The sequence below is a fragment of the Aythya fuligula genome, chromosome 3, assembly GCF_009819795.1.
Source record: "Aythya fuligula isolate bAytFul2 chromosome 3, bAytFul2.pri, whole genome shotgun sequence".
Lineage (NCBI taxonomy): Eukaryota > Metazoa > Chordata > Aves > Anseriformes > Anatidae > Aythya > Aythya fuligula.
Window position 1 is genome coordinate 92240446 of NC_045561.1, and position 13611 is coordinate 92254056.

At 33.5% G+C, this 13611-nt stretch overlaps 1 protein-coding gene across 1 annotated transcript in view; it reads left to right on the forward strand.

The window, feature by feature from the left end:
- KHDRBS2 (KH RNA binding domain containing, signal transduction associated 2) overlaps positions 1-13611 on the forward strand; it is a 346168-nt gene that overhangs the window by 323047 nt on the left and 9510 nt on the right. Inside the window, exon 8 of the mRNA XM_032184045.1 lies at positions 3821-3879. Within this exon, the coding sequence (XP_032039936.1) occupies positions 3821-3879 (59 nt within the window). The remainder of the gene's footprint in view (positions 1-3820; positions 3880-13611) is intronic.

Genomic DNA, 13611 nt, shown 5'->3' on the forward strand with positions numbered 1-13611 from the left:
TTTTTATTCTTTTCTTTGGAACAGATCTGTCTTTATCTGCCTGAAAGGGTGTTTGATGCCTAGACTTTAAAATGGGTTCAAAAGCACTAAGCAAGAGCTACAGTTAAGTTAACAATAAACATAAATATATGATGATTATGAAGATTAATGGTATATACATTTTAAATATTCTAGTCCACAGGGTAGGAATAAGCACAGAATCATATATCCAAGTTCTGAAAATTTAATCTAGGTAGAGGAAAATTTTATCAGAGGTTCTGATGTTGAAAAACAATTGGGATATAAAAATAATTAAACTATATGGAAGACTCAGAGTCCCACATATGTAAATTTTTCCACAAGTGGTACATATAGAAGGTAAGTCTAAGTTATGCAACATTGTCCCCTGTGTTTCAGAGTTGTGGTGTTAAAGTATAGTGCAATACTTTGAAAACTTAGGAATAAAATTTAAGAAGTTGTTAATGAGTTAATCTTATCCACATTATAAAATGTATTGCCTCATGCTTTCAGGTGGGTACTTGAATTTTAGTAAATTATACTTCATCTTGCTTGAAAGTAATAAATGCTAATGATAGATAATGATGTCTTGTTTCCAATTAGCACTGCCAACAGTACCTGAGTTTTCTAGAATTCATGAACACTGCAGTTTTCAGGAACTGTCTGAAAACGTTAAAATTATATAAACAAGTTTTTATTTATGCTGAATAAATATGTTGTGTTTTTTTTTCCTTTCATAGCTGGGCATAATGCAAATGAATTATGTTTATCTGTATTTTAATAATAAAGACCTTATGTATGTAGAACCATTTTCTATCACCCATTTTTATAAACATTCATTGTTCACTTTAATAAAACACATACTAAAATGTTTACGAATAAATTCATATAACGGATTACAGTGAATATTCAGAAAGGTTTAAAATAGAGCAGACTAATGAATGAGCAGTCTGGCTCACAAGACACGTCTTTAAATCAGGTATTTCATGCTAAGAAACAAATTGGCCCCAGTTATTGTTCAAAACACTATCTAAATATAAGTTACAAATGAATTTGAAATATTTTCATTCCAATCTGTGAAAAACATGCATTATTCAGGGGAAAAAAAAAAAAAAATGTTGGAGAACTTAGATATTGTGCTATGAATTATGTGTTTTCTGAAACAGGTTAAGGATTGTGCTTACAAACATCAAATTTGCAGTATACAACAAATCATTTCCTTTCTAAAGTTGCAATACAGCTTGTTTCTTATTTTAATGTTTGTGTATTGACTTTGAATTCTGTTTATAATGTATTTAATTTACAAATGTTTTCTGTGCAGGATTTTTATCTCTCATTCTTATTGTCTGTATGACTGTGTTGTTTTTTTTTTTCTCAAATAAAAAAAAAAAAATACAACAACCATAACATAGCAAGGAATTTTTACCTGCTCTTGCAAGTGTTACATTTTGCTAGATGTAATACTGATGGCAATCGCTCAAGTGACCAGTGAAAGGGGAACTGCTGTTAATAACTTACTGACCTTTGGGCTGGGTCCAAAATGCACTCAACTGAAAGCTGACCTTTGGATGCACTTTGTTTGTAAAATATATGAGGAAGAAATATTAGGATCTTATCCACTGACAGAAGATTAGAGTTCTATGATTTCTTTTCCTATAACCCCCCTCACTATTCCAACACCCTCCTTTACCAAGAAAAAGCTACAGTACACCATAATAATGCTGGTTAAATTGTAGTACATGAGATTTTTCATGCCAGATCTGGGTGGTATGTCAACTGTCTGTTCTGAACATTTCAAACATTTTCTTAGGTTTGAACCATGAACTCTGTAGATATGACTGGATTTATCTCTGACTTTGACTACGCAATTCACCCTGGGTAGTCCCGTAAATTAACCGGCTACTAGAATCATTGCAGAAATGCTACAGAATATTTAGTGTGTGCAACAAATAAGATGTATTCTTCCTGTCTGTTTCTAAAATGTCTTGCACAACTTCAAGAGAAGGGTGTATACGTTTAGATAATTACTTTTCAAGCAAACTGGATGATTCTACTGCGTTTATGCTCAGATGGCATTGGGAAAAATCTTTAAATGTATTAACTTCATTTTCATTCATGTCACTCATAAATCCACTTTCTGTTTTAGTAAATGAATTTCATGTCTAAGATATTTATATCAATGCACTATCTGCTCACATGAATGAATGGATGACTGCTGGCTAAGTTAGTAATGCACAACAGTTATCATTGCATTTTTTGTTCAAAATCAAAACAAACAAAAAAACGATACACAATATTTGTAGCTCAAAACTGACTATGAGAGTAGTACCAACCCAGTCAGGGAATGTTGTGTCCCAAATCAGAATAACTTGACTGTCAGTTATCAAACACATGCAATCAGTGCTCTCAAATGAGATACAGCACATGAATTATTCTCAGAAATTATTCCAGGAATAGCTATGAATAATTATTAATTCAAGACATTAAAAATCTGATTACAAGCAGTTGGTGAACAAAGAAGTCAACATTTGTTTAAGAAAATAATTGTTACAGATTGTTTGTTTATGTCTATTACATTTGTGAAATATTTTTACTTACGTTCCACTGTCAACTAAGCTTCTCTTTCAATGTAAACTAATATTTTTGAAGCAATAATCCAATATGGAAAATTGCCTGAGCAATAATGTTATAAATATAGAAATACTGAGCAGGCTGCATGCTATTGTTTGTTTTTTTTGTTTGTTTGTTTGTTTTTGAAAGAGTCCTTCTCACACAATCTCCATGGAAAAAGGAACAAAAGTGAAAACAAAAGAGTTAACAACAGGGAAGTATTTTTTGTTTGTTTCCCTGCAGATAGAAGAAATACAATATCATATAATGCACAGAGATTACAAGTTTTTTGGTCAGGTACTGACTTCTTTTAATGTCTGCCTGGTACCTGATAGCAGTAGCAGTCTGATCATGAATTTGTTTCCAGGTACCAAATATAGAATTCAAACTGTGAACAGTGTGATTAATTCCACTCCCGTTTCAACATGTATTAGAGGTCAAATTTTCTGGGTGCCCACTTCAAGGCGATTGCTGATTATCAAGTTGCTACTATGATCTGTAATTCTTTGGTAACATGCTGATACAACAATACTTGATATTTTTTAATTAACCAAAAAAAAAAATCAAAATATTCTTTTGAAACTGATTAAACCTTTAAACCTCCTTAAACCTTTAAATATGTGTTTTATTAGTACTGTGTAAAACTTTGCATGACTGTCAATAACTGCATAAGCAATAGGCCTGTGCAAGAGCAGTGGAAACATTCTTCTTCAAGAGAAAAGCTGAAAAACTTTCAGTGTTCTCAGTAAAAATAAGTGGTTTACAGGTTCCATACAGTACAATAAAGTCATCTTTGGAAAAAAAAAAAAAAAAATGCTGAGTTTGATACTGCATAAATGTTTGGAATTACAGGTAAATGGGTTTACACCTCTTCTGGCAGCTTAACAATAAAGTGAGTAATAAAGTGGATAGACTGTTTTCATACTTTATTTTTGCAAATAGAATTTCTGACTGTGTTTGTCACATCTCCTAGCTTTATGTATTTAGAGACAATTTTACCTTATGCTTAACAGATAAAGAATGTGATTTTCTTTATTATATCTATTATCATCATTAATACCTTCTTCTTTACATTTTCATAATTTTCATTATCCCTGAAACTAACTGGACTATGCTATCATGTAAAAGTATTAAAACACATTTCATTTTCTGTGCTCTATTTTGAGTTGCTTACCCATGACAATAATAACATGCTTATCTAAATCTTTTCCAGTGTGCCTGAATATTATGATTACGGCCATGGAACAAGTGAAGAGGCTTATGACAGCTACGGTAAGGTCTCTTCTGTCTTTAGCAAAATTAGGAAATCAAAAGAAAAATCTGTCATCGACAACTCAGAAATTACTTCCACGTACTTTTCTTTCTTTCTGTGCTTTTACAAAGGTGAAACTTAATGGATTTGTGTGGTCCATTTTGTGTGGTTTTAGGGTGAGGTTTGACTTACTAATGAAGGATCAGAAAATAGGGCAGATCCATTTTAATTAAAATTACAAAGCAAATTAATCAGTCATAGATCAGCTTTAACAGTAACATTGAAGTTTCTGCTCAGTGCCTGAATCACAGTGCTGTTTCAGTCTGCTTGATGTTCCAATAATCCTCTACATCTACTACTGCCATAGTTTTCAACCAGCAAATTTTGCAATATTTTGAAATATAGACTTGCTCAAAGGGGAAGAAGAGGGTGCTGCACCCCTGTGTGATCCCCTCCTGCACCAAGTGGCAGAGGAGAATAGGAGTATCCTCAGGCTGCGTGAGGCAGTAAAGATAAAGAGAGCACTGAGTTCTTTGCATCTCTTCCCACTAAGTCTGTGTCTGAGATAGAATAATTCTTCTTCAAAAAAAAACAGAAGGCATGAGACAAAAAAAACAATATCACTCCAACGTGTCCATCCAATTTTCTAGATCCATTACTTGGTATTAATGATGTATTTCAATAACTAATGAGAATCTGTTCCATTTTTTCCAAACATATTTTTATCAGTACATTTTACCATCAGGTGGGTGACACTGAATCAGATGACAATTTCACTGAAACAAGAGAGCAGTGTTGACTATTGTAAGCTTAGACACTGACCCTTATGTATTCAACACAGCTATCATGCTTGATTTACTGTAAGTTTGCATGGTGACTTCCAAAGCATTATGAAAATGAGAGCTGCTGGAAATGACACTGCAAGCAGAAGTTACATTAAGGGGTTATATAAGGATTGTTGCTTGAAAAAATAATTTTATTCATGCAGCTGTGAAGCAAATTTCACTGTAATATAAAGTTGCAGTTTCCTTTGTATTTGTACAGCAATCACAAGACATTACTGGGACACTGTCAAAATGATTGCATTGTATAATCAGAAATAACTTAATTTTTTGTATAATCAGTATTCACAATACATTTGGATAACATAATGTGCAGTCAAGCACATTTCCAGTTCTAAACAAGTAATAATAATAACATATCCATATTTATGTTTATGCTTCAGTCACCCTCTGCTTTTTTTCCTCTTTGTATGTAGTTTCTTAATACCTGCAATGAAAGACCTTTCCTCCCCTTTACAGATTCTGCTTCCCTCCTTCCAGATGCATTGCTAAGGTTTTGGGCAATGCAGAAAAGCACAGTCTCAGCACAGTAAGAATTACCCACTGTTAAACTTTTAACTAGACTCCCCCACACCAATTCTACGTGTGCTTGGGCAAGCCCAAGTAATGTCACTCTTCCTCCAATCCCTCATTTGTAAAACTAGAATAATATTACTTGTTTTCCCAGCAGGGGTTTTGCAGGGACTAATTAACTAAGGCTTACAAAGTGTTCAAGGAGTTGGATCATGACTGAATTTATGCTCTGCATGAAGCTACTTTTTTTTTATTATTATTGTTTTTCCATTAAGCAGCTGAAACAAACTGAAAATATCTGGGTTTGTTTTGTGACGTCTCAAAATATATGGTTGATTACTGTTGACTTACATTTTTGCATAAAGTATGTTCTGAGCTCTCAGTTGAATACAACATTCTGAAGTAGTTTTGCCAATAACCTGGAGCAAACGTGACAATGGAATAATATTCCAAATTGCAATTTTTCTACTTTCTGAAATCAGGGAGAGATATGTATATGAGAGTTTTTGCTCCCATTGCTTTACTTTAGCAGATTAGTAAAATTGCTGTTTATGTGCTCTGGAAATCCATGCATGAAATTTCTGCATCCCAAAGATACCACTGTTGTTCTGAGGAGGTAATCTGAACATACACAGCTATAGTTTTCTGAATGTTCTTTCAGATGTGTGTTCTCTCTGAACACACACTATTCTTCTTTCAGTATCTTTTTTTTTTTTTTCTTTTTTCACTGCCTCCCAGCCAACCAATAAGCAGTCTGGTGCCTCCCATTCTCATCTTCATATAGCTTTTGCCCTAACTCTCCATTATGTCTCAGTTCTTTCATTCTGCTTCAGAATGTGTTGTAATTGATCATGAGATTTCTGAATCATACTGTATAAAATTAGCTTCCCAAAAATTCTGAATAAGACCATATACATATATAATACAAATACTTTGAACCCGCTTTCTTGTTGATGTCTATTACATATTTCCTATAACATGCCCTTTTACCTTTATTCTGTTAGTATCTGTATTATATATAAAATAATAATAATAAAATAAAAAGACTAGGTTGGCATTTCTCTATTTTCTTTCATGCATCCTCTTGCTTCTAACTTATCTTTAGATAAGTATAACAGATATAGCATGACTTGCTAGCAAGCACATCCTATATCTTAAAAGCTATATTAATTATATCTGTCTGGCCTCACAGATGTTTCATCTGAATGCTTTTTTTCCCTTGAACTGCTCAGAGTACTCAAGGTATTATTTGCCAGACACAGTTTCTGCCTTGCTTCTACCAAAGGAGGGAGGCTCTAGTAGAGGACCTCTGCCAGTTCCTCCTGCAGATGGCTGAAGAGGCTCCTGCCTCTGCTCCCAAAGGTTAATACTGCCATATTGAGGATGGAAGAAAGTAAGAGTGTGCCCACTGTCAGATGCTGTAGTTCACAACCCAGTGCAGGTACTGCTTTTTGGTTTTGCTGGACAACAGAGATTTATATTTTTATGTCAAGTCACAAACCACAGTATCTCAGAGACATATGTATTTCTGCTGCTGCTACTAAAAGAACAAGAACCTTAGGAAAAGGGTGAAAGAAGAGGTGTTGAAATCTATAACACCCTAAGCTGCCACAATTATGCTAGAACAACACCATCTGCCAAAGGCGTTAGGCAAGAACTGGGAAGGTTAATCTGTATCTTGTCTCCTGTACAAAGAAAGAAAAGTGAACTCCACTCAGTGTGTACTATCATCATATTTCAGTGTGTACTATCATCAACAAAATTAATCATAGAATCAAGGAATATCTTGGGTTGGAAGGAACATTAATCATCTAGTTCCAACCTACCTGCCATGTGCAGGGATGCCAGCAATTTTTAGGAATGTTTATGAAACTGGAAAATTTGTCTTGGCCAAAATACTCAGGTTTAAAAAACTGTATGAATCCTAAGAATGAAATCATTCAAGCTCAAAAATCCCAAGTGCTACCCCTTACAAATGGCTAATATCAGGAAAAACTAGAATGGGACAAATGCAAAGTGGTATTTCAGCTTGTACAATATCCCAATCTTTTCCACTTCTGGCAAACTGAGGGACTCCCTAGGCCAAAGATGTGCCACATCACTGTGTATTATAGTCACTGCCCCATTTTCTTCTACTTATTAAACTGTTTTTTTCACTCTGCTGTAGTGAAAACTACAGATAACATCCACAGAAATTCATGGTTCTACAATGTAATTACTCATGCCTTAAAATCTACTTTCTTTTGGTTGTTTTAAAACTAACTCGTGATCATGCTTCTAATTTTTCACTGTATTGTAAAAATTATAATAATTATTATTATTCTCTAGTCACATTCATAATGTCTCTCATTTATTTACAATATTTTGTCATTCCTCAGTCAGAATTCATTTCTCATTGCTCACTCTGATGCATGTAAAAGGGGGGAAGAAACACCCCAAACCTTTTCATCTTTTCACTGTTTTTTTTAACACAAATTAGAGGTACTCTAAAAAAATAAGTCAAACATTACCATTAATCAATCATTTTTGCTTTGAACTTAAAAAATATTCTTTTGACCAAAAATGAAACAGTGGTAGATGTTTTTGCATTTAATTGAGAAACCTGAGGAACTCTTTATTTCATCAATCTTATAAAATTTCAAGCTAAATAAATACCTTGCTCCATTCATCAATCTTAGGGGAAGAAGAAAAAATAAACCTTTTACATTCAGATTCATTTATTGATAAATGACAAAAATATTTTGGATTCAGAAAAAAAAATATTTGGAGAAAGCATATTTGGCTCATTTTTTATTTACTGTAAGTTATTCAGGATTTTGAGAAATCATATTTGGCTCATTTTTTATTTACAGTAAGTTATTCAGGATTTTTTCTGTTTTTAAATGTGTTCATTTTCCTCCAATTACAACATTTTGTAGTGCATATTATACTCCATTTTAGCATTAAGTGCTCACTTGTAAACAACTAGTATTTGGTTTTAGGATAATTCCATCTTGTATAAAAATTAGAAAGCATAACTCTTTGATATAATTCCTTTTAATGTAAAACAACATTTAAGTCGTAAAATGCTGCCACAATGATTTAATTGACTATTTTACAAATAATTCTCTGCCAGTCATTCAATACAAGAGCTTAATAGCTGTGACGACAATTAGTTTACTAAGTAATACTCTACACAAGCAACACTTTATAAAAATTCTTTACCGGACTTTATAGGGCTAAAAGCTAAAAATACACAACAATGCTCCACCACTTTTTTGACTATCTTGTTTACTTCTTAATTTTGTCTTTTTCTGAGAAATGTATTAACCAGTAACATTTTTTTTTTTTATTTTTTTTTTTTTTTTGCGGGGGGGGGTCAGGGTAGATAACAATAATAGTTTCTGCTGAACAAGTAAAAGCAAAAATGAATATATATAGTTATAAAATTTAGGGAGAAATATATGGAGAGATGACACTTCAGGAATTCCAATAAACAAATAGGTTGATTGAAGAGACGTTACTTTATGAAACATAAAGTCTAATAACTTATTATAAGACAAGTGTGCTCATTTCATGGAGAAACTCAAGTAACTACCAACCTTGTGTGAAATATACCATTCATTATTTAATATATGACAAAAACACATGAAGCCATGCTGCAGTGTATACAGAAAAAGTACTTTGTGAATTCTGAAGAAGCATGTAGCAACTGTGCTGCAGGTAAAGGTAAGAAGGTTTTTCAGCTGTCAAGTCCAAGTTCCTTCCTTATTTCTGATAGTAACATTGATATTGTAGGTCATTGGTCCTAATAATCATTAAGCATATGGTGCTAAGGGTTTCCTACCTTTTAGTGTTTGCATTCACATAGCTTGTGCAGTTTACACTGATTACAGGCAAGATCTTTATTAATACTAATTGATAAAGCTTTGGTAATGTGAACTGGTTGTTCATTTATATAATCTGAACATATATATGTTTGGTATCTTATAGAAGGTATCACTGGCAAGGTACTGGAAAAAAAAATTGTTTCCAAGTGGTAGAACATCTTAGTATTGAGCAGGCATCTCAGAGATAAGTTTTAGAACAAGAACTTTTGCTTTCTTCTTTTGATCTTTTGCATTTCTCTCTGAAAAGCTTTAGCTTCAACAGGAAAAGACGTAGCATCTCAAATTAGTCTGCTTCAGGCCAAGAGGCTGAGCTGAGCTCTGTGTAGCTGTAAGTTCATATACTCTTTTTTTTCTGTTAAGTCTTTGATACTGGACAATAGCTGAAATGATATAGCATGTGAGTCCTTGTGCCTTCCCAGTGGTCCAGATCAATGAACTTGCCAGATGTGCCATGGATCTCTCCCAGAAGTTGCCATTGTGCCATGAAACTTCAGGCCCACCTTTACTGTGGGGAATAAAAACACATCTAGTCTCTCCCTGATAGATGAACATCTCTCTGAGAAGACCAGGAAACTCAGAAGTGCTTCTGAGTCTTCCCATACAGATCTCCATTTTTCCTCCACCAGAAGCAGGAGTCATTGAAAATTTCTGCTGAATATGGACACAATATATGTCATATAAATTGCCTCTCATTAATGTTCTAGTTCACTCATTTCTATACTTACTATGGTATCAGAGAGCCTGTGTGCCTCAGTTCCTACACTGTAGGACCAAATAAACTGTCAAAAATATTTCCTTAATTTCCTACAACTTTTTATCAAATCTTTTACTGGAGAAATCACTTGGGCTATATCTCAAACAGTGTTCATTCCCTGAGAAGAGATTTATTATTTTCATAAGAGAGTGATTGTGAAAGTCTTCAAGAAAAGGAACACATTTTAAATTCACATCAGCTATGATGGCTGCTATGGGGACAATACTAAAGATACTGCCATTTTATCAAATCACCATTTTAATTAAGTTGTAACTCTTTAGAAAGTTCCATATTTAAATCTGTCACATTCTTTTAACTGACTGTATATCCTAAAACTTTTGTACTTCAGTTGATATACTACTACATTGCAAATATACATATATATGCATGTAGCAGCAGAAAAGAGTGCTCTTAATTTATAGCAACTTGTTGCTCTATTACTCCTTAATTATTAATCATTTTTACATGACAGAATAAGTAAATCATGCAAAACTTTCTCATCATATGTAGTATTTCACACAGTAATTTCACTGACTTTCACCATGGGAACTGTAGATTTGGAAAACCTAAGTGGAAAGTCCTTATTTCCTATCCTTCAAGTCCTTATTTTCATTCATTATTTCTTTTTGCAGATGTTCACTGCAAAAGTGGCTGAAGCCCTATAAGAAATTGCCTTCTCCTATACTCATTACTGCTCCTCTTGTCAACATTGCTTGTGCCACAGTAATCATCTCATCTGCTTCAGTGCAGTTGCATGGATGGTTTCTTGATGGTTTCTTTGATTCTCCACTGAGAAGAATTAGTTTAAGCCACGGCAGTTCACAATACACAATAAATTTGGAGTACCTATGTCGGCTAATTAGATAGCCCTCCTGAAGGGAAAGTAGCATCAAGCACAGAGTGTTTTTTTGAAAGAGTTACAGCTAAGTCCACAAAATAGACTATTAAACCAGGAGGTTTTCCTAGCATTTCAAGTTTTTGAGCCATATATATTGCATATGCAAACTCGACTTTATGTAGGTTTAGTAAAAATAAGTGCTTTTTAGTGTGGTATAAGAAAACTTGGTGGTTTTCAGACTGTTTCAAAAATAGTTTTTGTCCTCTGACAGAACTCCATATTTAAATAAAAAGGTACCATTTGTGATTTGAAAGATAGCCACTCTAGTTATTCTTCTTTCAAAATTGTAAATACAAAGATATCAAAGGAGAAAATTTTAAGCATGTTGTGGGCTTTGCATATTAGCAAAAACAGACCAAAATAGCAAAAAAAAAAAATGCAAATTCCATTCTTAAAACATAAGGCAAAGCCCGTTCTTGTTTTTGTTTGTTTTTGTTTTGTTTTGTTTTTGTCTAAAATAATATATACTCGTCCAATTATGGTACAAGTAGCACTGCATTTTCTGAGTGGATTTATGGGGTGAAATGCTGGCTTTGTCAATGTTAGCAGAACTTTAGTCATTAGCCTGAGTAGAAAAAAGTTTCCAAGCATTGCTTAGCACTGTGCCTCCACCCATCTTTACCAGGAGGAATATGAGAAAGACAGGACAAATTGAATTATCCAAGGAAAATCATTCTAATTTTCAGTGTTCTCATTTTAAAGTTAATCGTCTGGTTTCTACTGGGTGTTCTTCTAAGTACATCTATAGCACTTTTCTCTTACCGCTCAGGCTACTAATTACATTTCAAAACACCCCAGGGAGGTAGGTATTCGTGTCTCATTTTACTGGTGAGGCAGCCATACCACAAAAAAAAATAAAAAATAAATAAAAATAAAATGTAAAAATAAATATAAAAATATAAAAATATAAAAATATAAAAATATAAAAATATAAAAATATAAAAATCCAAGGTCACTGAGCAAATAAGAAGAAGAGCTAGAAATCACAATTCCTAATTCCACTTACAATCTGTCTCTAGCGCTGTGTTCTCTTGCCAAATGCATGCAGTATAGTGACCTTGTAAAGACTGTGAGGAGAATATTTCCTCATAGGAAAGAAAGCTATTTTATTGTGAATTAAAATAAGTGTTTCTAATAACATTGAAAGCTAAATGGCAAATCACATTAAAGCATTATCTTAATTACTGTCATATACGTCTTAACTATCTTAAACAGAACAGCTCTTTTTATCTCTTCCTGACCACCTGTCCCAAAATAATTGACCAGAGATTAATAAAGTTGTCCCCCTAAAATGTGGGCAATATTCAGATGTTAAATAAGTTACTATGAAAAAGAAGGGATCAGGTCTTTATAATTACTGGATATAAGTAACGAATATAAATGTAAATGTTATTGGGAAATAACATTCATATGCAAATCAGATACTGTTAATATATTATTTTTAATTGTAAATCATCTGTCTTTCAATTACTTGTATTGTTGCCCTCTTTGTACTTGTGAAAGAGTTGTATTCAGTGAGCAAAATTCCATGACAAGGTTAAGAAATGCTGACTGAAGAGAAGAAAAGTTCTCTGAACATGTATTTTACTGGAGTTTTGTACTAGAAGACATTTAAGCATGTGATGATAGCATTGTTCAGAGCAAAATTTTGTGTTAGATAGACCACTATGAATTTTAGTGTACTTTTAATACTATGTAGGTAAAATAGTAAGACAGAAACAGCTTCACTTGTTTTCCTCTCTGTTATAGATTAAATCATTTAGTGATACCAGATTCAAAAGAATTTCACAGGTTAAAATTACTAGGACCTTTTTTTAACTTTGACTGCCCAGTAAGAAAAAAAAAAAAAATATTTCGTGGTTTAACAGTTTGAGCTACTGAATCTACTAGCAATTGGTTGTACAATAATCTGTCAAGGGAGTTTCAGCTAATGTATTGATGTCTGTAACAGATACTGAAAATATATAGAGAATTCAATGTACACAGCAACTAAGAGTCAATCTGAATTGTAAAAAGCAATACTAAAATACTAATGCACAATTTCAATCAATCATAAACCAGGGATGCCAATTGCCTGTGATAGTAACAGTTAATTTATGTTTCCTAGTGGTGAGCATGCAACAAATTGAAAGGTGTCCAGTGTAATTTAAGGGACTGTGCTGTGCCCATGGTTCACATTTCGTATCAAAGTAGTCACCAAAAAATTCATTGATTAAGACGGCATCATACCCAAAGCAATCCTCATGCCCAAGCACACTCAGATTCCTTAACTATAAACTCTGTTTCCAACACATCAGCCATAATATATACTTTCAGTTTCTGAAAAGGAAACATTTCTTCTTCACTAATCTGAGAGATTACTGAGTTGGTAATAACAAATTCATGGAAGAAACTGGACCCTCACCTCTGAGTAATTAAGCTGCCTGCATAGATTTCTCTTCAACTATTAATAAAATGAAATGTCTATTTTCCCGCATGCTACCTAAGTCTGCTCCTCTGTCCCTAGTTTCAATTTGTATGTCCTTAGTGCATTGTTCTTTGATCTTTTACATGCTTCCTCTTAAACTGCCATTTTAACTATCTCTTTTTATACTTTCAATCCCAACTCCTGTGACTGCAGGCAAAAAATGCTTTTGTACTCCTTTGCTCATCACCTTTCTATTTTATACGTTCTCTGTATTTTTTGGGGGGGGGTTATCTTTCAGTCATTGACATCTGATAGTGTCAGTGACAGACAGAAGTAGCAAAGGACAGAAGATGAGAGGAGCCCTCCAGAGCAGAAGGATGAAGGCAGGCTGGACATGACTAAGGGGATGGGGAGGCCAGACTTCACAAGGTTATGAGAAGGAGGATAAAGAATTAGTATTAAAACATGA